General features: G+C 39.3%; 1 protein-coding gene across 1 annotated transcript in view; it reads left to right on the forward strand.

The window, feature by feature from the left end:
* Positions 1 to 366: 366 nt before the first annotated feature.
* Positions 367 to 25,177, forward strand: part of flt4 (fms related receptor tyrosine kinase 4) — a 60,816-nt gene continuing 36,005 nt past the window's right edge. Inside the window, exon 1 of the mRNA XM_061835525.1 lies at positions 367 to 554. Within this exon, the coding sequence (XP_061691509.1) occupies positions 497 to 554 (58 nt within the window). The 5' untranslated portion in view covers positions 367 to 496. The remainder of the gene's footprint in view (positions 555 to 25,177) is intronic.

Below are 25,177 nucleotides of genomic sequence, written 5' to 3' on the forward strand. Positions count from 1 at the left end.
TCCTCTCCTCAGGATGAGCGTTGTGCAAGTTTAAAAAAAAAAACATTTTCTGGGTGGAGAAATTAGGCCCCACCCAACCTCTTTTGTGTCATCTTCTTTTTCTAATTTACACAAGTATCTACACTTTTTAAGCTTCAGCATGTCACCATTATTGGATCCGCACACTTTAGTGATTGCCGCAGTCATGAGCATAGGAAAGGGAACTCATTTGCTTCCTATGCATCCTTTCCACACGGCGGCCCCCACTCGCTCACACCCCCACATGCAAAAGCACACGCACACACGTTTACAACATTTGGGATCTGCCCTGTGGCCAGACCACATGCATGCACCGCACACGCCGGCTGGCCAAGTTTCACCTGAGTTTAGTCCTCCTTGTGGACATAGCAGCCTTCCCCTCAAAATACTGCAATTTTTTTTTTAAAATAAAATTAAAAAAACAAAAATAGACATTTGGTGGAAACCTGTTGCTCCGGTCTGACGGAGTTTTTAAGAGATGAAGACGTCTTTGGAGTTTTTCTATCGTACTTGGATTGGAGTTGCATACACAGCAGGTGAGAGGACTTTGGCAACTACATTCAACGCACTAAACCTTGGAAGTATGTGAAGTTGGCAAAGTTTCAATGTTTAAGACGTTTATACTTTTTTTATTGACACCTTTAGCGATCGATAGATAGATAGATAGATAGATAGATAGATAGATAGATAGATAGATAGATAGATAGATAGATAGATAGATAGATAGATAGATAGATAGATAGATAGATAGATAGATAGATTTCCCTAATCTCAGTGAATAACATTGATACCCGGGATAGATGTTGTATGCAACAACTTTTATGTAAATATTTTTAATTAATGCCAACAAATCAAAGTTTTCTGTTCTGATAAGGAAAATAAGGTAGACATTTTCAATCAAATACATTTTTTATCCATACTAATTTCATGTAAAACAAACATTTAGATTTAGACCTTTTTATAGAAAATTTGTCATCTCTAAATAAATAGATTTTTGATTACTCTGACTATATAGCAGTCTTTTATAAGCAGTACACCGTACACAGAATAGTTGTAAAACACAAGGTTTGTGGTCTAGATATTTCATGTCATTTCTCAACGTTTTCCCTGTCCGCAGTTCAAACCTAGTTATCTATTGAAAAAAATATTATATTAATCAAATGCAGGAGAAGTTATTTAATTTGATGACCCAATAACTAGGGTTCCCACACAAAAATAAAGTGGGTACATAATAAGCTTCCACTCCCTTAAATTTTTTCACTCTTCGCCATAGTGCAGCCATTTCCTAAAATCATTTAAGTTAAATTTTCCCCCACATTAATGTACACACAACATCCCATACTGATGAAAAAAAAAGAATTGCGTAATTTGTTTTTGAATTCTTAAAAAAGAAAAACTGAAATATCACACAGTCATAAGTACTTAGAGCATTTCGTGTGACACTGATATATTTAACTTGGGTGCTGTCCATTTGTTGTGGTCATCCTTGAGATGGAAAGCCACACTTGTTCTTTTACTGTCCGCTTGTCCCGTTAGGGGTCGCCACACCGCATCATCTTTTTTTATGTATTTTCCATGCATCTCCCTCTCTAACACCAACTGGCCTCACGTCTCCCCTCACAACATCCAGCAACCTTCTCTTTGGTCTTCCTCTCGCTCTTTTGCTTGGCAGCTTCAACCTCAGCACCCTTCTACCAATGTACTCACTCTCTCACCTCGGGACATGTCCACAACCATCGAAGTCTGATCTCTCGAACTTAAACATCTAACTTGGGCTTTCCCTCGAATGAGCTCATTTCTAATCCTATCCACTCTGAGCGAGAACCTGAATATCTTCATTTCTGCCACTTCCAGTTCTGCTTCTTGTTGTTTCTTCAGTGCCACTGTCTCTCATCCGTACATCATAGCAGTCCTCACTACTGTTTTATTAAGTTTGCCCTTCATCCTAACAGAAAGTCACATAACACACCAGAGAGCTTCCACCAGCTGTTCCAACTTGCTTCGACCCGTTTCTTCACTTCCTTACCATACTCACCATTGCTCTGGATTGTTCAGCCCAAGTATTTGAAGTTGTCCACCCTTGCTATCGCTTCTCCCTGGAGCTCTCTTTGTAGGCATGAACCCATGCTGTTGCTCACAAGTACTTACTTGCCATAAATTAAGTGTGTGGCTCATCAACTTTATTCCTCCACATCACCTTTATTCTTAAAAATGGGCACTACCACATTTTGACTCCATTCTTCAGGCATCTTCTCACCCACTAGAAATCTGTTAAACAAGTTCACCTCTCCAAATTGCTTCCATACCGCCACAGGTATGGCATCAGGACCATCTGCTTTTCTATTTTTCATCCCATTTAGTGCCTTTCTAACTTCCCCCTTACTCATTATTCCCACTTCTTGGTCCACTCCACTTGCCTCTTCTCTTACTCTTCCTTTTCTCTCATTTTTTCATTGATCAACTTCTCAAAGTATTCTTTCCATCTGTCTAGCATATTTCCATCTCTACCCCTAATCACCCTAAGCCGTTACACATCCTTCCCATCTCTATCGCTCTGTCTGGCCAACCTGTAGGGATCCTTTTCTCCTTCTTTCCTGTCCAACCTGGTGTACGTATCATCATATGCCCGTTGTTTAGCCTTTGCCACCTCTACGTTTGCCCTGCGTTGCATCTCAATGTACTCCTTTCTCCTCTCTTTGATCCTCTCAGTGTCCCACTTTTTTGTTAACCTCTTTCCTTGTATTACTTCCTGTACTTTAAAGTACCACCACCAAGTCTCTTTCTCCACTTTCCTACAAGAAGATACACTAAGTACATGCTTGCCTGTCTCTCTGACCACCTTGGCTGTAGTAGTCCAGTCTTCTAAGAGCTCCTCCTGTCCACCGAGAGCCTGTCTCACTTCTTCCCCAAAAGCCACTCAACACTCTTCCTTTCGCTTTCACCACATCATTCTCTGCTCCTACCATTGTCTTCTTAATCTTCCTCCCCTCGCCCAGTCATGTTTCCTTCACCAACATGTCACTTACAATTTGTACCAATCATTACTCTCTCTGTATCTGGGATGCTCAGAGCTAGTTCATCTAATTCTTTCCAGAACTTGCCTGGAATCTGTAAAGATTTCAACAATTATTTTTTTCCCGTCAATAAGGGGTGCTGTGTGTACATTAGAGAGGACAAAAAAAAAAAAAGGTTCTTTCAAGCTTGTCCCGTTAGGGGTCGCCACAGCGTGACATCTCAGATTTACGCTCATGTTACGTTACATTTATTACATTAAAGAGGACAAAGGAGCATAAATGATTTTAACAAATGGCTGCAACATAACAAAGAGTGAAACATTTGAGGGGCTCTTGATTACTTTCCGCAACCAGTGCATTCGGTAAAACACAAAGCATAACTGACTCGCGCTCTCATCACAGTCCGTAAAACAACATTGCAGCATAGCCTCAGGATAGCAAATGTTAATCCTTGTAATGTACTTTTGGCACAATCTTAATTTGATCTAATTGGAAACAACGTCACATGCACATAAATGTGTGCAGTGTGGAAAAAGTAGTTATTGTGGAATGTAGCACTGTACAAAGTCTGCTGGGATCTCCTGATAAATGTAACGCAATAACAAATACTATTGTTGTCCTTATAACACAATTCATATTTTATTTATTGATAACATTATTCACGCTGCCAACTGCTACCATAACTGTTACCAGTAGAGCTCCGAGATTGACAGACTCAGGTCAAATAGTGAAGCACAGAATCTAAAGCAAACATGGTGGAGCAACATTTAGCTATTATGCTCCCAAAAATAGAATAAGTTGCCAACAGTGGTGATGTCATCCCCAAGTGTGAATGTTTTTAAATCCAGGTTGAAAACTGTCATGCTTCTTATTTCCACTTGTACATTTCTTGCACTGTACGCTGTTTGTAATTGTACTTTAATTCTTCATTTTATGTACAGGCATGTATATATAGTTGATATTTTATTGTTTTTTTTTCCCCGTTTTTTTTTTAATTCAAATCCTTTTAATCATGTAGAGTACACTGAGTTACCTTCTGTATGAAATGCGCTATGTAAATACATTTGCGCTGCTTTGCTTTAAAATTGTCAGAATTTTTCAAAATGAAGGCACATGGTTGAAGGTGTACTTTTCGAAAAAGAAAAGACTCAAGCTATTTTTTTTTTAAATGCAAACTTTTTTTTGTTTAGACAACAGATATGCAAGTTGTTTCTTTGCATTTTGTAGTATTTAATGTGAACAAGACCACAACCATAAACCTAAAATGGAATATATACCAAACCATAATTTTTTTAAACTACTGTTACGCCCCTATTAATTCTACATACATTAAGTCCAGCCCACTAAGAACAACAATTACTACGTTGTGGTCCATGATGAGAACAAGTTTGGCAGCCCTGGTATACAGCACAGGTCTCGCTGAAGCATTCCAATCACGATACACCACAGCATACGATTCCATCTTTGTGTTTTAAAGCTAAGAGAGTGATCCGAGGATGTGTGTCCAAGCATTAAGCAAGGCACTCGGGGGAGGCGCGATGTTGTCATGTGTGTTGTTGTTTGTTTACAAAAGACTGTCCAATTGTGTTAAGTGAGTTTACACCACAGGACCACGTAACTTGCGCATGTAGGTCATACTTTGGAAATCGCGTCGGAGTGATGTAGACTGAACTGACATGTGGAGGAGGTACAGAGTGCTAGCTTTGTCTTATACTGCTGAAAAGCGAGAGGATGTCACCTACTTGTTTTGTTTTGTGATTTGGCTGTGAAGTGTAGCTGAAAAATGAGTGCCAGAAAGCCCCTTTACTGACTGTGTTGTGGGAGTACAGATGAGGTGATTTGCAGTCTTGCTCAGAGAGACTTCATGCACATGTTGTTGGTGTTGTTCAGCATTACTCATTACGGCTGTCCAGCTGCTTATGAAGAATAGAACATAATAATGTTGGTACGATGCAAAACAAACATTCAAAGGGGGGAAAAAGATAAAGGAAAATGTCAGGAGGGATCTTGAAACGCGCTTCGGACACACAGTGGCTTGTTTGTTTGAACTCTCGATTATATAAATTACAGATTAAATGTTTGGATTTTTTTTCTAAACAAAATGTCATCAACAAACCCATGACATGGTATTGTACAATGTTGACTTGTGGCAAAATAAGGATAGGAACTATTTTTCAGTTAACCACTTGCCAAAATGAAAGAGGGTTAAAAAAAGGATGAAAAACAAACTAAAAGACAAAAAAAAAAAATCACAAGGCAAATCTTACAGATGGCCGAGAAAAGGTGTTTTATGTACGTTATTGCCCAAATTTCTTAGAAATTGCAAAATAAATTGATCTAAAAGGGCAGTGGTTTGATAAAAGACAGCCAAGAAAAAAATAAGTTTGGGAGGAGTTTTGATGTTTAGTTCAGTTCAGTTGATCAACCTTTTCTTGCAGACTGGATAAAAATACAGTTAAGGCAATTTATCAATAGGTAATAATGTAGAACAACAAAGGCTAAACAATAACAATTAAGACAGAGAGAGTTGAAAGACACCAAACACATATGGAAATGCAGCAATTATATTTTTGCTGTTTGTGACATTGTGCAAATTTAAAAGTGAGTTGGGCCATGTGCATTTGTCCTGTCGCCGCAGTTCTTGTGTACCAGGCCATGTTGTTGCCCCATGTCATGGCCTACATAATTACCCCATTGTAAAATAAAATAATGGAAAAATAAATAAAATGAAGATGCAAATTTACAGGCTGCTAAGGAGCAATGTTTATAATGTTGCCTGATGTAAAGACAGACTTAGGTGTCTTCGGTGGCCTTTAACCACGACAAAAATATCAACCTTGAATATGAACATTATATCAGCGGTGTGTCAACAGAGGACGCACCAACAAGCATGTCATTGCATGATCTTACTGTGTGAAGTCAGCATTTCCCACAAATGACCACGTGATTCAAGCACCAATTTTTTTTTTTTAATGCTTCCCCACACATTATAATGGCAACTCCTTCTTGATGTGTTTATGAAACATGTTCATCCATCCATCCCTATTCCTTAGCGCTTATCTTATTTACAGTCCTGGGTGAACCAGAGCCCATCCCAGCCGACTTTGGGCGAGAGCCGGGCTCGACCCTATGTTGGTCAGCCAATCAAAGTAACTCTTTATTCCTACACACGTGCATAGTTTAGTGGATTAGCAGTCCATCGTTTTTGTTTTTCGTTTTATATATGAAATGTGTCATCTGTAATCTCCAGTATTTAAACTACACAGTTTACCGAAACATAATCCTGTGCTGCTGGGCTTCTCCTAAAACCTTTAATACTTTGGTGCTTTTTCAACCAACATACGCATGAAATCAAAAGGCCAGACGATGTGTGACTGTTTTTCCAGCATTATGCGGACGTTGGCTATGCGTCATTAGTATCACAGAGTGAGAGAGAGAGAGAGAGAGAGAGAGAGAGAGAGAGAGAGAGAGAGAGAGAGAGAGAGAGAGAGAGAGAGGCCTTGAGGTTGCTGGTTGAGGGCCTACTTGACCTCATCATTTTAGAGCGATAGAATGACATGATTGCTACATTTCTGGAGCTTCAAGTGTTAAACCCCAAGCCTATTTTCCAATTTCTCCCTTTCATGCCTCTCTACCTTTGAAATATGGTGCTTCTATTAAAAGTGCTGCAGGATTTCTTCCCGTGCAAGAAGTGGAATTTGGCTTTTGTAAAAGATGAAATGCCATTGAGTCTTGAGTAAATGCTAGATTGAGTTCTGCTCAGCTTCCTTGTGTTGGAGTATAATTAGCCTCTTAAAGGCATACTGATTAAAGAAGTGACAGACGAGAAAGAGCAGATATTTTCTTCCAAAACCGAAAGATCTTTGACTGTGTGCGTCTTGGGAGAACAGTGTCAATGTTGCTTTAAGATGTTTTAAGTACGCATGCCTGCACTTGATCAGATCATACCCGACTCGTGTTTCTCAACTCCGGGTGTTATTGCGGTGGCTGAATTTTGTGGTTGGCTCGTTTGAGCCAACAACAACCAAGTTTTCCCCACACTGATCTCACAATGCAGTCACAGGACCCCACAAGGGCCATGTCCTCAAATATTTTCTTCCATCAGCTGGAGAGTAAAACTTAATAGGGAGGAATTCCGCTGCTCCACATGTGAAGTTCGCTACAGTCCAAATAAATGGAGACTAGCACTTCATTCATCATTAGTACGGAACAGCGAGGCCTCTCTGGGCATATACATGTCTGGTCAGTCACTTTCACATCAGGATCGAGGAGCCCAAACACGACCGGAGCTGAGAGATAAGCTCTTTCAACTGCAGGAATTTGGAGGCCAGGCCAAAAATCTGCCCTCGTTTGAAGATAATTGATGGAAACCATCTGTGGCATTATTGTTTTGTTTTAATTTTTCTTAACACTAGGTATTTTCTTGTGCATCGAAATGTTGAAAGCCGGTGTGGATTTTGGAAATAAGGCATTTTAAGCGTGACAGTTCCATTCCGCATTGAAAAAGGAAAAAGAGACATCGCCGGCTGCACGGCTGCCAGATCTGTCACCCCATCATATTTGGAAAAAATTGTATACAGATCTCATCATTCCGGGTGTGGTTCGTCATATCTTCTGTGCAGGTAGTAAACTTTACAGGAATGAATAAGAGATTCATTCCTCTGCCCAAGTTCAATTAACCAATCCATCAATCTTTCCATTCATACTTAACACTCCATCTATCCTTCCTTCCATCCATCCTTACTCCCTTATTTCCATCCAGTCATTTTCCCTTCCATCAGTCCTGTGTCCCTTTTCCTTTTCTACATCATCCATGCTTGGTCACCTCCTTCCACAAGACTCTATCCACAGTTCTTTTCTTCCATCCATCCTTGCTTCTCTATCATTGGGTCTTCCTTCATGAATCATTTATCTCTTTTCCTCAAATCCATCCCATCTTGTTTCCCTTCATCTTTTTTACTCATTTAGTCAAATTAATTATTGATTTCCACGATTTTCTGTTTCCAATGCATGTAATATTTCCATTCAATTTTCACGTGATTTTACACCCAACAACTTCAAGAGATGCATGTCATGAAAACTTATTCCGACAGAATGAACAAAAATTACCACAAAGCTGTCGTTGTCGGAACCTCTTCCTAGTTTCATTAAGAAAATGGAAGTATTTGAGTCAAACCATCACACACCAAGCAACGTGTTTCTGATGCCTTTGTTGCTGACTCCTTCCACAATTGTTCAAATGGAACCTGGAACCTGGATATGGGACACAGGGACTTGTCTGTGAGCATTACAACACTCCAAAGTGCAATGTTGCTTAGCAACAAGCATCATTACAAGACGCCAAATCTTAATAAGAGCCACCTTTATATTGTGTTCCAATTGCTTCCGAGTTTCAGGCAGCGGGATTGTAGTTTGGTTCCATTTGCACAATTAACCCATCATACCACTTGGCTTGCCACTTGGTATTCATGGGTAAGGGTCAATAGGAAAACCTCCCTCCTTTTAGGCATTAAGTATGCTGTTGACCCAGCATACTTCACTTTGGCCTCGGTCCTGCACTCCAGTAGCACCCGCTGCAGTGATTTACCTCTCAGTAGCGTATACTTATTTATGTGAGGACAGTCTCCGGGAAGGAGGTCACAAGCACACTTGAAAGTTTAACCTTTGGTGAGTTGCTGCAGTCTGACAGTATTAGGACCTTTGGAGGCATCGCAGGAGCCCGACTCTAAAGTTCTTTTTGTGCTCAAAGGGAGACTTTAACTGCCTCATCATCTAAATGTCATCACTCACGCTGGATGTGTCCTCAGGAGGGGAGGGGGCAAAAAATGATGGGCATGCAAAAAATGGAACGGTGTTCCTGTGAGGCAGGTACAGGAAGAAAATAGACGGGGACAGAACATCTAAACATGGGAAGCAGGCCCAGATGGCTTGTCGCCGCATCCTTCAGTTGGCACCCTTCCCATGGGAGGAAGTTGGAAAGATCAAACTGCCAGAGTAGTAGAGGGGACAGGGACAGAGTGGATGTCATCCCCCTCTACGCGAACAATGAAATCAAAGCCGAACTGCCAGTCAGGCCGTCGCCTCGCTCCGGCTGGCCTTGTGTCCAGATGACGGAGGAAGTGCACCCTTTCTTTTTGGGGCGCGCGAGGGAGCATGCCATAGCCCGAGGGTGGGTGACTCCACATCCAGAGAGCGGGTCTGCTCTGTGGCCTACATGGCCTCCCGTCCTTCACCGGACGAGCAGGGTGCCCCATCTTTGGCCCTTTTTTGGCCAGATTTCTCATCATTATGAATGAATGTGTAGCAATCCTTGTCATTCCTGTTCTGCTCAATGGGAAACTTGAGAAATGCATTCAACGCTTTCTCATTCTCATGGTTTGCCTCCAGTAGTGTACATGAGCAAGAGCCAAACCTGTCAGTGTAGGAATAATTCCTGTGTTGTTCAGCAAGGCGCTAAACCATAAATTTAAAAATATCCCTGAATGACTCTCACGATGCGCGTCCTTTATCGCTGTTTGTTTACGCGATGCTGCTCTTTTCCTGTTCCTGTCGTATGAGTGCTCAGGGACCAAACTACGGAGGAGCACGGAAACGCCAGCGGCAACATCTCTTTCACTGTCCATGAAAAAGGGAAGTGGGAGACGAGTGACTATGATAAAGAAAACAGGAAATTTGCTCGTAATGAAAAACATGAGCACTGCTTTTCACACAGGTTTTAATGTGCCATCCTCTGTTCCCACGAAGAGAAAACTTCTTTCCCTTCATGTGCACCTTTGATGATGCTGGCCTCGTATTTATCTGGCTGTCAAAAGGAGCTTTACCTTTTTAACAGACTTAGAGTGCCTTGTGGCAGCCTTTCTCCCTTCACGTGTGTTCAAATGTATGCGTATTTGTAGGTGTGATTTATCTATAGTCAGCAGTTCCCCCCGCCTGCCATAGGTTTGAATCCAGGGGTCAGTACTCCTTGTCTGAGAATAAACCGGGAAGATAACTCGGCAATATAAAAGATGAATGCAAATTCTGACAAAATGCAAACGAATGCATAAGTATCTCTCTCGGGTTATGCTAAGTGTCCATATATCTGAATATGGTCTTATAATAAAATATTTGCACTTTTACATACTGTATATGTTTAAATCTTAGCAGGAGTAAGAAACTGTTAGGAATAATAACTTGGAAGACAGCTGCAATTGACTGGCGACCTGTTCAGGGTGTGCCCTGCCTTTCGCTCAAAGTAAGCAGGGATAGGCTCCAGTATACCCGTGACCCTGAAGGCATAAGGGTAAGCGTTACAGAGAATATATATACAGCCCCATTCATCCATCCATTTTCTTGGCCGCTTATCCTCAAAAGGGTTACGGGAGTGCTGGAGCCTATCCCAGGAGGCGGGGTACACCCTGAACTGGTTGCCAGCCAATCGCAGGGCACATACAGACGAACAACCATTCACACTCACAGTCACACCTAGGGGCAATTTAGAGTGTCGAATTAATGTTGGATGTTTTTGGGATGTGGGAGGAAAACCGGAGTGCCCGGAGAAAACCCACACAGGCACGTGGAGAACATGCAAGTTCCACACAGAGAGGAACAGGATTGAACCCGGGTCCTCAGAACTGTGATGCCAACACTTTACACGTAGACGCAGACACACACACACAAATGCACTTCTGAATCAGCACCTTGGTGATGGGGTACTCAATGAGAATCTGAATCAGACTGACCTTTATGGCCAAGTACTGTATGTAACAACATATAAGGAATTGTCTCTGGCAGTCAGTGGTACGACATTCATGTTGAGTACTGATACGAAGAACAAACAAACTAACAAGAATGAAGAGCAATAGACATTCAATTAATAAGGAACTATTTCTTATAAGAGCCTCGCAGTTCTGAGGTCCCGGGTTCAATCCTGGACCCACCTTTGTGGCGTTTGCATGTTCTCCCCATGCCTCTGTGGGTTTTCTCCGGCCACTCTGTTTTCCTCCCACATCCCAAAAACATGCAACATGAATTGGACATTCTAAATTGCCCCTAGGTGTGACTGTGAGTGCAGCTGTCTGTCTCTATGTGCCCTGCGATTGGCTGGCAACCAGTTCAGGGTGTGCCCCGCCTCCTGCCCGTTGACACCTGGGGTAGGCTCCAGCAGTACAGCAACCCTTGTGAGAATAAGCGACTAAGAAAATGGGTGGATGGATATTCCTTATAAAAGTCAAAATTGTGCAAAGATTCAGAGTCAGCAGTTAAGAGCGTGTCAACCCGCCACATTATGTTAAGCTCATACCATAACTCACCCCTACGTTGATGTTTTTACATTTGAGACCATGCGAGTCCCAGGAAGCACATTTCTGGAAACAATGATACTCATCCCTGGAACAATAAGTCCCTGGAACTTATAATCATGGAGTACAAATACAGAAATCTTCTGCTGTATGACTGCTGTTGCTTTGCGGTCTCGCTATATTGCAGATTTTTATTTGTACAATTTGTTCCATTTATTTTGTGTTGTGAATTGCTCTTGCCCTCTCTTAATATATCGTATTATGTTTCAACCTTCCACAACAGCACATTTTCAAAATAACGATAGCATCTTTGATACATATATTTTTAATCCCATTGTTATCATGAAATGCATTAATATCCGTGATGAGTATACATCCAATGATCTTATTTTCTCAGCAGCTTAACCTTTGCTCGTGTGTTGTAAGTTTTAAAATTCATTGACTTTTCTGTTCCTTCAGAGGAGGAGTGAAAGAAACAGGATGATATTTAAAATGCATGTCTGTTTTCTGTGTGCGTGCGCACGCTTGTGTGTGTGTGTGTGTGTGTGCATGCTGTGTGCGTGCATCTTTAATTGGATTTGCAATCAGACAGGACTGTAATGGCAAAAAAGACAGGATAAGACATCACAGCAGGTTACAAATTGCGGGTAGAAGCTATGGAATTGGCAAATTAAGCTGTGATTAATGATTTTCACAATTTTCAAGAAGGAATCCAATCAATCCAGAAGTATGCTTCAGCATATTTTGCAGGCCATATATATATATATATATATATATATATATATATATATATATATATATATATATATATATATATATATATATATACATATATATGGCCCGCAAAATAATCTCTATATAATAATAATAATCTCTACCGCATTTCCACATGCCCTGATATATATTAAAAATGAAACGACCACTGAAGCAGATATAATTGATGTATGCCGATTAAGCACCAATACTTAGTTTTTTAAAAAGTGCATTTAAATCTAGTTTCAAGTGACCAATACCAATGTGTTTATATTTAATAACACCTTAAACGTTACTGAAACGTCCAAACTATGGGCGAACAACTTTTTCAGGTTTGCAATCCTGTATAGATTAATGTACTTGATGATGATACTTAAGTTAAAATAACTTTAGTATAAGTTCAACTCATCTTGAGGAATGCTACTTTGGTAAAAATTTTCAGTATATGACATTTTAAGGATGAAAAAAGTTCTAATGTCAAATGAACATGAATATTATAAGAAAAGACAATTTAGAGTGTCCAATTAGTTTACATCATTGGTTAAGTTAAAGATCTGTGTTGGCTAACATTAGCTAGCAAATGTTAGCCTTGACCATCACGTTAACGATATGACTTAAACAAGCTCATGTTAACTGAAACAATGCTGACATTGTGATTTAACTGGATTAATGCCAAATAATTTAACTGACCTTCATGTGCTCTTTTGCGGGAGTTTTTGAATGTCAGCAATTCTGTCCTGTCACTTTAGGTGGCCATAAGATGAGTTTTATTAGTCATGCTTCAAAAATTACTTTCGCTATAATTCTACACTCCACCAATTTTTATTGTTTCAGAAGTATTTGAGGAACTTTGTGCTCCGTGGTTTAGGGAACAAGTCACAACGCAATTCCTTCAAATTTTATTTTACTGTGATCAATAACGAAGATGGTTAAGGGAGATGTGTCAGAGTAAATGTATGCAATTTTTTTTTTTTTTAGGAAATGTATCGTCGTAAATGTGACACGCAAATATATGTAAGTAAGAAAGCAAAGTACTGACATGTAACAAAGTATTTGACTCATGTATCTATATGCTACCCAGAGGAGCTGTGCACCTGTGAAAATGCTCACCAAATTAAGGTGTATATTAATGAACTGAACATTCCAGCCATTCATAAATTCATGCTTTTCTTCCCCCTGTTTCAGCTTTTACCCGAGAGGCACATATTTGTTCAAGTACATGACGCCGTCGCAACAAATAAATATTCAATTTCATTAAAGTGGAGGCCCCTATATGAGGGAATGTGTTCAACCAATATCCATCCATCCATTTTCTCTAGCGCTTGGTGTAATTTGGATTGCAGGTTAGCTGGAGTTTTCCAAGAACCAAAACGTTACATAAAACTAAAAGAAAATCTCTAATGTAGCATTAAATATTGTTTGTAATATACCATATTTAAAGACCTAAACATTTGCAGTAATTCTCAGGACTAATTTCTCCATGTGGTGGCAAAACATTCTTATATCAAGCCTTGGAGACGTACTATAATAATGTTATTCTTGCTTTTACTTCAGCCTGAAAAGTTTTATAGGCCATTCGGGGCTTTTTTTTGTATTTGTTTGGGCCAGCTGGTGACGGCAACATGCGCATTTACTTCCACAGTGTGAGTGGCTTTTCATAAGAGTGCGTATGCTGCGGGAGAAATGTCTGGATTTTGCAAAGAAATACTAAACCTGACTGCTTTTTGTTTTTTTTATGCCACTGATTTAATCATTCTTTAGAGTATTTACTGGTCAAACATGTGAAAGACCGCGTGCTCATCTCTGTAACAGCTCTAGTAATGCGTGGAAAATGAGAGCGTGAAGCTTTTTTTTTTTTTTGGGCCCCCTGCCACATGTTCAATTAATAACATGGCTGTCAACAAGCCACCCGCTGTACTTTTTTTTTTTTTTTTTTTTTTTTAGGGAATCCTCCTGGAATATGCTGAGCTGTGATGTGATGTTCTGCAGAACGTTCTCTGAAAATGCTAATACAATCAATGGTCATTTGAAAAAGTTTTCATTGGAAAAATAACTGCCCAAACACTTCTATATACAGATTTACTCAATACCTTTCATGGTTAAAAAAGACAAGAAAAGAAAAAATGTTTCTCTATCTATTTCATCTCTTTACCAAACCCTTCCCTCAGCGTGCAGCTTCAAATTGGCCAGCTCAGCTCCAGTCCTGAGGCTGATCTCCTTACTGCAGCTTTGTGAAAGCAACAGGAAGCAATTACAGTAGTTCTGGTGAAGTGGAATTTAGTTGAAACCCACTGTGGAGGCAGAGTTAGATTTCATATACAGTATAGTATTGATATGTTCCACTTAAATAGTTGAAAAAGGTGGAAGGAAGTGAGTGCGCCTTAAAGTTGCGACTTCTCGGTTGAAATCGTGGCGCTTGGCGCTGTCTGCATGCATAACTTCTTGGGGTGTTTTTTGTTTTGTTAATTTTTGTCACACCATGTGGATGGACAAAACAGAAAAACATTCATATTCATAACATTAAAAATTGGTAAAACTAAACAATTGCTTTTGGTTAAGTCTCGTGGACATTCACCCATAAAAAAAAAATTACTGCTCCTATAGCACTGAAAACCAATTCAAACAAAATACTGCTCTTTAAAGATGAGGAAAAATAAATTAATTTAATAAAATTAATTTTAAACATGGACATCAGTTTTTTTGACACAGGGTTTTAAAACTTGATGCAGCTGCTACCATGCTGACGGTCCATATTATTATGAGTATATTTTTGGGAGGGGGACGGGGAGAGGAAAATAAATTTTATAGGCCTGGTTCTTCCTTTATTGTTCAACCTAAAATTGCTTCCGCAAATCAACGAGTGGCTCTGCGGCAAAGTTTTCCCGTTGTGATCTCAGTCATCTGCGTTTCAGAGGAGAGGGAGGATCTACTGTTGAGTACGTCTCAGAGATAAAGAGCTTTGTTTTTGTTGATGACGTGTTTGCAGCAGGATGGAATTTCTTGGGTTTCTTCATTTTCGAGCAATCACAAGACTCGCTGATTGGTCTGCCGCAACTTGAGTGTTTCGGTGCAGCAAAGCTGTGTTTTTTTGACACGTGCCCAGCAATGTGACAATTTGGTAGCAGAGAGTCAGTCTCAATGTAGAGCTGTATCCAATTCCGCCAAAGTATTTAGACAGTTGGTCTGATTCCATTTTGGTGAATTTGATCAGGAGAGGACCCGAAGAGTGGGGTGGGAATAGATACATGTAGTCCACCAACTTATTTAAGTCGCCAGCAATTATCACTAGCTCATTCTGTATTTAATGAGGGTACCCACTCATGTTGTATGTTGGCAAGGTGGCCAAGAGCAATGACAATGGGTGGATTGCTGCGATTATGCAATATCTCCATGCGAGACAGTGAGTGCACCACATTCAAAAAGAATGAGAGGAGCCGCTTTGATTGACGCCGGATGAAGTCGACTGTGTTCACTGCCGCAACGGAGAAGACATCCTTCTTTGAAATATGCCAGTTTGCACGTGTCAGCAAAATGAAAGAAACATGTTCTGGCCCACCTCCTTGCATATTTACGTTGTCTGCCGTGTCAGATTTATGCCAGTCAGGAAAATAGAGCCCATTCTATACAAAATTCGAGACGCTTATATCTTCTTTTCCTTTCAGCTTGTTCTGTTAGGGGTCGCCACAGCGTGTCATCTTTTTCCATCTAAGCCTATCTCGTGCATCTTCCTCTCTAACACCCACAGTCCTCATGTCCTCCCTCACCACATCCATCAACCTTTTCTTTGGTCTTCCACTCGCTCTTTCTCCTGGCAGCTCCATCCTCAGCACCCTTCTACCAATATACTCATTCTCATGCCTCTGAACATGTCCAAACTATCGAAGTCTGCTCTCTCTAACCTTGTCTCCAAAACATCCAACTTTGGCTGTCCCTCTAATGAGCTCATTTCTAATCCTATCCACTCTGAGCGAGAACCTCAACATCTTCATTTCCGCCACTTCCAATTCTGCTTCCTGTAGTTTCTTCAGTGGCACCATCTCAAATCCGTACATCATGGCCGGCCTCACGACTGTTTTATAAACTTTGCTCTTCCTCCTAGCGGAGACTCTTCTGTCACATAGAACACGAGATACCTTCCGCCAACTTTTCCACTCCGCTTGGACCCGTTTCTTCACTTCCTTACCAAACTCACCATTGCTCTGGATTGTTGACTCCAAATATTTGAAGTCATCCACCTTCGCTATGTCTTCTCCCTGGAGCTTCACTCTCATTCATGTACATATACCCCGTTTTACTTCGGCGAATCTTCATTCCTCTCCTTTGCAGTGCGTGCCTCCATCTTTCTAATTGTTCCTCTGCCTGCTTTCTGCTTTCACATCAGATCACAATATCATTTGCATCATCTGAGACTTTTTACATGATAAAAGTATTACTTATTGGTATTTGTTGAGGAGAATATTTTCAGAAAATGGATGAACCTAGTTCATCAGAAACGATCAACAGTGATCCTCATGACATAATTCACAATTTATTGACAGTAACAGCAATACTGTAGAGTGGTAATTTTGCAATAGCGAGAGACTTTAAAACTAAACCTTCCATTATATTCCAGTCAGCTGATATATTTTAACTTTACACATTTTAGTGACCTCTAATATTTGATTTTATGATTGAGTATCATAATGTCAAGTATTGTGCTACTCATCACTAAATGATTACATCCTTTTTTTGCGATGAAGACCAAACTGCTTGCAGATAGCAAAGCTTAATTAGGTCCTGACTTTTACTTTGAGTCTGCAAGTTAATTAAATCGACATTGCTTGGCCTTTTACGATAAATTGTGTAAAGTGAGTGATTAAACAATAACACATTTTGATGAATTCATGATTTACTAAAAATGATAAAATTAACTATTCTTATTTAAACAAATATTTAGGCGCTACACCAAATGAAATCATCCCTCCAAAAACAACATCGCATGCATTTATCTCGCTAAATTTAGATGCAAGTGTCAGTAATTGAAAAACCAAGAAAGGCCATGATGTGAAAAAAGTTCATTAACACAAAAAGTCGAGTGATGCATTTGATATACTCGGGCTTCAAATGACTCAACAATGAGGTCCGGGGAGGGTTAGCTCATATTTGATGGATGACGTGATGTAAATGGCATTATGCATTTTTCCACAATTCTGACATCCCATCATATGGGAGAAACTTCCAGCATGAGAGGAGTCTTACACTGCCTTCTTTCCAGTGAACATAAATTCAAATGATACGGTAATCAAGACCGTCTTTGCTTTTGTGTCCCCGCCCTGATCGGTCATGACCTTTCGAGAGCACGCGAGTCGGTCATGGCATTAAAAATCGGAACAATTTGCATCTTGTCTGTCAGTGGAAGAACTCATAACTGATTGCGACGGCAAGCAACAATCGCAAAAACTGTCACGTCTGAGGCTTATCTATCAGTACACGTCTTCGGCATGAGTAATAATGTCAACACTTGTGTATGTACATTGGAATTTACTCAGTAGTGCAAACTCTAATTCCAATAAAGATGGGATGTTCTGTAAAACTTAATTAAAAACTGAATCCAATGATTTTAGATTTACTGCTCCAAGTGCTGATTTTTTTTTTTTTTTTTTGGAGGGGGGGTGCAAAAATCTTGGAAGCTGAGAAATGCTAAAAACAACAACAACAAAGAAACACCTGTTTGCAACATTCCAAAGGAATCAACAGGTTAATTAGAAACAGGTAAATGTCATAAGTTGCTCTGAAAGGCTCAGTTTTTCACAAGCACGAGTCGGACGATATTCATCACTCTGTGCAATGGTTTGAGAACAATGATCTTCAACATAGTGTACAATTGCAAGTAATTTGGAGCCTTCATCATCCACGCTCCAGAATATCAAATTTCAGATTCAGAGTATATGGAGAAATCTCTGCAAGCGAGCTGCAAGGCCGAAAAACAACATTGAATGGACGTGACCTTCGACGCCTCAGGCGGCACTGCATTAAAAGCCGCCATCACAGTGTAAAGGAAATTTTACACAACCGCCCAACTACATTGGCATTGGTTTACAAAAGGTTTGGATTCCACAAAGATGCTTGTTTAGTATTTCGCCACTGGCTCATTGCCACTGTTTACACAAATGGACGTTGAAAATTCTTGGTTTGCTTCTGTTAAATAAAGAACAAAATGGAACGCTGATATATTTTGAAACTGGCAGAAGACACTGGAAATGAAAACATCCCAAAAATGAACAAATCTTAATCAGCCATTTATTATTTTCTGGCACAGAATTTTTTTTTTTAAAAAACAAACTCATGAAACGGGACTTAAAAATGCTGGTACCCCCATGTTGAATATATGAAGAGTCGCGCCAAAATTATCCAGCTCCGAATGGTAGTTATCGGGATACTCTGATTTTTGTTGAAAGTGCGACATATCGTTCTATATCAGCCAAGGAAGATCGCGTTTTATTTCAAAATGCGACATATCTTGATCTTCTATCTTATTTAGAGCAAAATGTGACATAATTTCCTTCAATCAGCGCGCGCTGCTGAAGCAAGCAGCATCCAATCAGAATTCGTCTAGAGGGAAGTTCCGGTATCTTCCACATCATCATCCAAAATGGCTGCGGCCACGTTTGCCGAGTTTGATTTTATGTACGAGACACCAGAGAGAATGAAGCTGGGAAGGAAAAGAAACCCAGCGGAAACGGGGTCAGAAAAGAAGAAGCGCTTGCTATGATAGTAGACCCTATTTTTCCTCTTTGTGAAGTTGACCTATTGTTTCCTTTTTTATCACATTTGGATTTTCTTTTACATGAATTCTATTTTTAATAGAATCTACTGATGTGTGAATCAGTAATGTTTCTTTTCTACTTATGAATTGAAAGAAAATAAAGACTTTTGATCTTTGTAGATTGTTTTTGTTTACACTGAAAAATATCCAGTACAGTCAGTAGCAAACCTTTTCATTGTTTTGCCATGTGATACATTTTACCATGTTTTTTTATTTGGATCCTTGGCATGCATTTTTGTCGATTTTATCTTTACAGTGTTTCTTGCTTTCAAGCTGAACTAAATCTTGTATTTTGTTTATCCATGTTTAATAATATCGAATAAATGAATCAGTGATTGTGCTGGTTTACTTGCAGGCTGTCCCATTGTGAGGGTGCTTTTCCTATTTAATTTTAATTCTTTATGAAATTATTGCAATTTAATACTTCAGTTCTTATCCAAGTACCATTGTATCTGAATGTAATAAACATACTGTTTTGTCTATGATTGTGTAATGCTTGAATAGTAATTTTATTGTTCAAAATATTTCACCAACGATCATTAATGAATGAATACATTTTTATAATTCTATGCAATCTTTTTTTTGCCATTTTTTATAAGGAAAGTTATCGGCTTTGACTTAAGAAACGTTGACATTAAAAGGAAATCAACACCTTTGGAGTAGACTCAATTTCTGTCTGTGAGCATTATGAATACTGTTATTATTACTACAGACTTATATCCTATTCTGCAGTGTTTTTTTCCCCCGACAGCGACAGCTATAAATAAAATCAAAAGAAAGCAGACTCAATGAGTCAGATTTCAAACAGTGAATTTGTGAGTTTGAAACTGATTTCATTTTGGAGATGTGTGTATGAGATCGACTACCTATTTTTTTTTTTCTGCTGGTATCCCTCGCAACCCATATTAACCTTGGTAGACTGGTTTGAAGCAGTTTACTTTCTTAATGATCTCACATCAACTTATAAACAAAATTAATCAACTGAGTGACACAATGCCTGCAGATGTCGGATTGCAGAATCGCATACAGATACACAAAATTACAATGATGTAAACTCAGCCTTTCCACGACCTCATACTGAACAAACAAACAGTTTCTAAATAACTGAAAAACACCTTTTTAAAAGAAATTCCCATTTTTTCATCTCCTTTTTCAACATCTGACATTAGTGAGCTAATTGTGAAAATTGTGACTGGTGACTGACCCTTATTTCTGATACCTAACTCTCTAAATGTGGTGGTCATGGTCTTAAATATTATTTTAAAATGCTTGAAATGTTGAAAGACAAATAGTTTTCATGAGTCAAAAGCAACTGATTTTTTTAAAAAAATACAGCTGCTCCTGAAGGTTTAAGTGAAAATTTGGATATGTCTCACTTTGCCAAGAATAGAATGTTTGGATATGTCTCATTTTGGAGAAAAAATGAAATTTGTCATCAAAAAAACTTGGTGAATATTAAAGCCAATATTTTTTTGTAGTATGGTGTTTAGTTACTTTTTAGCATCTCTTTCCATCCCCCAATAGTTAGAAACATAAATTGAGTTTATTGTTTTCACTTCAATACCAAGCCCTTTTCTCAAAATGAAAAAAACGGATATGTCTCATTTTGAAAACAAACTTCATATAATTGCACAACCTTTTCATGCAGTCACTGCAATCATTTTTTTATTTCTCTCATTTGACTTGTGACAAACTGCAAGCTTTCTCTCGGTTTGAAGGGTGCCTACTCCAGAGTCAATATTTTAACTTCCTATACATGTTCAGAATAGTCCAGAGTTTTGATTTCAGACATTAGTGGGCGGATTTGGGCATTTTTACTCATTTATTTTGGGTTGTTATTTTGCTAAGGGACGTTTTCTGACACTGGGTAGCTCATTTTACTCCGGGAATACTTTAACAGTCGAGATTTGTCAGTCGGTGCAGGCTTCCTTTAATGTATGCTTCAATTTTGTGTCTGGAAACTTCTCCCACTTTGACAAATTGGCAACATACCTTTTCGGTTTACGACAAAAAGACACTAACGACTACATCCGATCGGGAAACTATCAACTTTCACTTAATTTGTCATACATTTCCTTTTATTAATACCTAATATACAGTAGCTTTGAAAATCTATAATGACAGGCATAAGAATTAGGTGCTCTTTGGTTGATTGACAGAAGGTACAATAAACCTGATGTGATTTTACACTACAATAAGCCACGGACTATGTCAGGTTTGTCTCAATTAAACAGGCACAGATTTCAAAATGAGTACCAAGTCAATTTGTCAGTAATTTCTTTTTCATTATTTATAAAAGTTTTTGTGTGATGGTATGCTGTGAAAGCTTTTGTAAAATGGGAATGTGAATTTTCTTTCTATTTTTGTGTTTGTGTGTGGGCTTTATTTTGAATTTGCCCACCCATATTAACCAATTAGCAACCTCCTTTCCTTTCTGTCAGTGTTTACTTTTTTACTTATTATTTTATTATTAATATTATTTTACTTCTGTCACATTCCCTTTGCTAGATTTGGGGTTCAAGTATCTCCTGTAGTACAGTATTGCTCCTTCCTTTGCAGTTTGGGATTTTGCCAGTTCGGGATTGATCAACATTAACTTTGGCTTTGCTGCTTTTTTATCTTTTAAAGAATCAAATACTTCTGTATTTTTCTTGCCTGCACTTCTGACTGTTTTTGTTTTAATATTACCTTGGCAGCAAAACCAATTTTACTTTAAAATATAATTAGCCAAAATACACCCAGTACTGTTTGGTATAAGGGAGAATTGGGTCAGTTACATTCTACTTTGTGTTCTTAACACATTTCACACCATGTAAATTGGGATTTCTTTAAAGAAGTCTGTAAAGCTTAAGGGTACAAGAGTGCATGGTGGAAATCGGTAGGAAGTGATGAGGAAAGCTGTTTGTTGCACTAAAGCGGAAAAGCTTCCACAAAATAGGTTTGTGTTCAAAAATAGCCTCCCAATGGCACTGTACACCAAAATTATGCAGTTACTTTACCAGGTCTAATTAAGGTTACCTTTCCACTATGTTCCCAGCGGCCATAGCAGCCCTGTTTCAGGACTCCAAAGACAAAATGGGATGGTCATGAATCAATCATGGGGGATGGGATGGCCAAACGTAACAGGCTGTGTGATTGCAATGGAAGGCGGTGAGATTTTTAAACTTTAAAGTTGAAGCTTAAGTCATGACGATGCAGATGAGAAATAATAGTAATGTGAAACTTCTGTATGTTTTGATACAAGAGATGGATTACTGAATTAGTCGACTGCGCTGTTATTCAATATTTGAGTGTCGGCATGTGCCATGACAGCACATGTGAAAATTCAGAGAACCGGGAGAGGGGTGTACTGCTGTCTGTGGTAAAGGGCAGACCAATGCTTGGTGCACCTTTCAGCTTCCACGACCCAACAGCCTTACCCCCCACACCCTGTCACAGATACTGTGATAGACTACCACAGTGCAGTACATTTCGAGCAAACAAGATTGGCGGGGCCGCTGGGAACATAGTTTAAATGTAGCCTGGGGGTTTCCTATTTGGGACTGGACTGCAACGACTGAATAACACGACTTTAAAAAGACTGAAGTGGTATGGTGGTGGTGGTGGTGGTGGTGGTGGGGACTATTTACCCGAATGAATGATTTTTTTAAATGGCAGTCTGTCATTTGTGTCTGAGTCTCTGGTGTGAATTAGATTACACAAAGCTTATGCATGGCAAAGGGGTGCTGATGGGACTCCGGTTGGTGGCAAGTTCACATCGGCCCAGAGACAGTTAGGTCCGCTCTGCTTGTCAGAAGCAGAGCTTGGATTTGGTGAGGGAGCAGCGGGGGTTGCCTGCCGGGACTCAAGCTGGGAAAGACTCACAGCCTGTCACCATTTCCCACTCGAAGGCTTTTGATATATTTGCGAAGGTGGTTACAGAATGGTCTTGTCTTAATTGTCAACAAAAGCCAAACAAGTTGAATAATTTCATACAATGGCAACCACCAAGGTTGAAAGAAAAAGTTAGAAAAATAAATATTACTACGTTTATGTTGCTTTGTCCATCCAGGTCCTGGTTCCAGGTTGATAATGTAAATAGAAGGGATGAAACCAATTTTAATGCTAGGGTTGGGCTGGCAGAAATGTAACCGAAACACCAAAGAAAAAAGGAAATTCCTCTAATCAAAGTGAGAAAACAACATGAAGTGTATTTGTGTGTGTTTTCTTGTCTGTTTTTTAGTAAGCAGGTTTGTGGTGAATAACAAAATATTTTCAGAAAATTTTAAATTGACAGGCTCAAGCACTGGCGATACAAATCGGGTGGAACAGTTTTTGAGCAGCAAAGCGTAATTGGGCACTTCTGCCTCACATTTTTGAAGTTCAGCACTTACAAATTTTCTTGTACCGTATTCCTAAATCAACAAACAAATGGAAATCATACTGTCTACAGAATAACAGTGACTTTGATTTTAAGTACTGTCTGACTATGTTTCTTGTGTGTTTGCTTCTTTTCATTTTTACATTATTTGGCAGTGGCTTCGTTGCCAAGGAGACAGCGCTATAAGAGGGAGGGGCATAAGAGAGTATTGGGCACAAATAGTTCTTAGCCTTCAGGATGCGTCTTCAACCTTTTTACATAATGGCAGCTACTTTTACAAAGTACCAGAGTGCTTCAACTTGATTTTTCCAACAGTTTCTTGCACTCCAGATCAGTGAGAAAAACACTCAGATCTCTTCATCTTCGTTACTGCATGTTCTTAAAAACTAAAACATTACGGTCAGTATCATAAAAAGACTAGTATGTGTTGTCTGTTTGAACAAGGGGCCAGAGTTTCATTCCATATGCTTTTGGAAAAAACTTTCCAGACTGATATTATAAATAGTTAATATTCTGCAAGGTGCTAACCTAACGCTAAAGTCACTAACCATGAGTGCCTCAAAATTTAGGCAAGATCTTTTACTGTAGATACTGACAATGTGCAATGAGTATAGCTACAGTGAAGAAAATAAGTATTTGAACACCCTGCTATATTGCAAGTTCTCCCACTTAGAAATCATGGAGGGGTCTGAAATTTTCATCGTAGGTGCACGTCCACTGTGAGAGAGATAATATAAAAAGAAAAATCCAGAAATCACAATGCATGATTTCTTTTAACGATTTATTTGTGTGATATGGCTGCAAATAGGTATTTGAACACATGAGAAAACCAGTGTTAATATTTTGTACAGTAGCCTTTGTTTGCAATTACAGTGGTCAAACATTTCGTGTAGTTGTTCACCAGGGTTGCACACACTGCAGGAGGGATTTTGGCCCACTCCTCCACACAGATCTTCTCTAGATCAGACAGGTTTCTGGGCTGTCGCTGAGAAACACGGAGTTTCAGCTCCCTCCAAAGATTTTCTATTGGGTTTAGGTTTGGAGACTGGCTAGTGCCATGCTTGATTTCAAAACATGACATCTTCGTGCATTACCAACAGTCACCTTGGAAAAGGTGGTTCGAGCTCTTTTCAGGTCATTGACCAAGTCCTGTCGTGTAGTTCTGAGTTGATTCCTCACCTTTGTGAGGATCATTGAGACTCCACAAGGAGATATCTTGCATGCAGCTTCACTCCGATTGAGATTGAGCGTCATGTTTAGCTTCTTCCATTTTCTAATGATTGCTCCAACAGTGGTCCTTTTGTCACCAAGCTGCTTGACAATTTCTCCGTAGCCCTTTCCAACTGTGTGGAGTGGTACAAATTTGTCTCTGGTGTCTTTGGACAGCTCTTTGGTCTTGGGCATGTTACAAGTTTGAGTCTTAATGATTGTATGGAGTGGACAGGTGTCTTTATGCAGCTAATGACCTCACACAGGTGGAGTGGAGGTGGACTTTTAAAGGCGAACTAACAGGTTTTTGAGGGTCAGAATTCTAGCTGATAGACAGGAGTTCAAATACTCATTTGCAGCTGTATCACACAAATATATCGTTAAAAAAATCATACATTGTGATTTCTGGATTTTTTATTTAAGATTATCTCTCTCAGAGTGGGCGTGCACCTACGATGAAAATTTCAGACCCCTCCATGATTTCTAAGTGGGAGAACATGCAATATGGCAGGGTGTTCAAATACTCATTTTCTTCACTGTATACATTCAAAATATTTCAAATAGAGCGTTAGAGTAAGTTCCAAGTAACCCACCTACATTTTTTTTTAGCTTTGTGTTATGAGCCAAATATTTGGTAACAAGCTTCAAATACCCCGCCATTCAAGTTAAGCAAAAAAAGTATGGATTGTTAATAACCAACAAGTTAGTTTTCTTGAATAATTACAGCTGACATGTTCAA

Source organism: Syngnathoides biaculeatus, chromosome 11 (assembly GCF_019802595.1).
Source record: "Syngnathoides biaculeatus isolate LvHL_M chromosome 11, ASM1980259v1, whole genome shotgun sequence".
Lineage (NCBI taxonomy): Eukaryota > Metazoa > Chordata > Actinopteri > Syngnathiformes > Syngnathidae > Syngnathoides > Syngnathoides biaculeatus.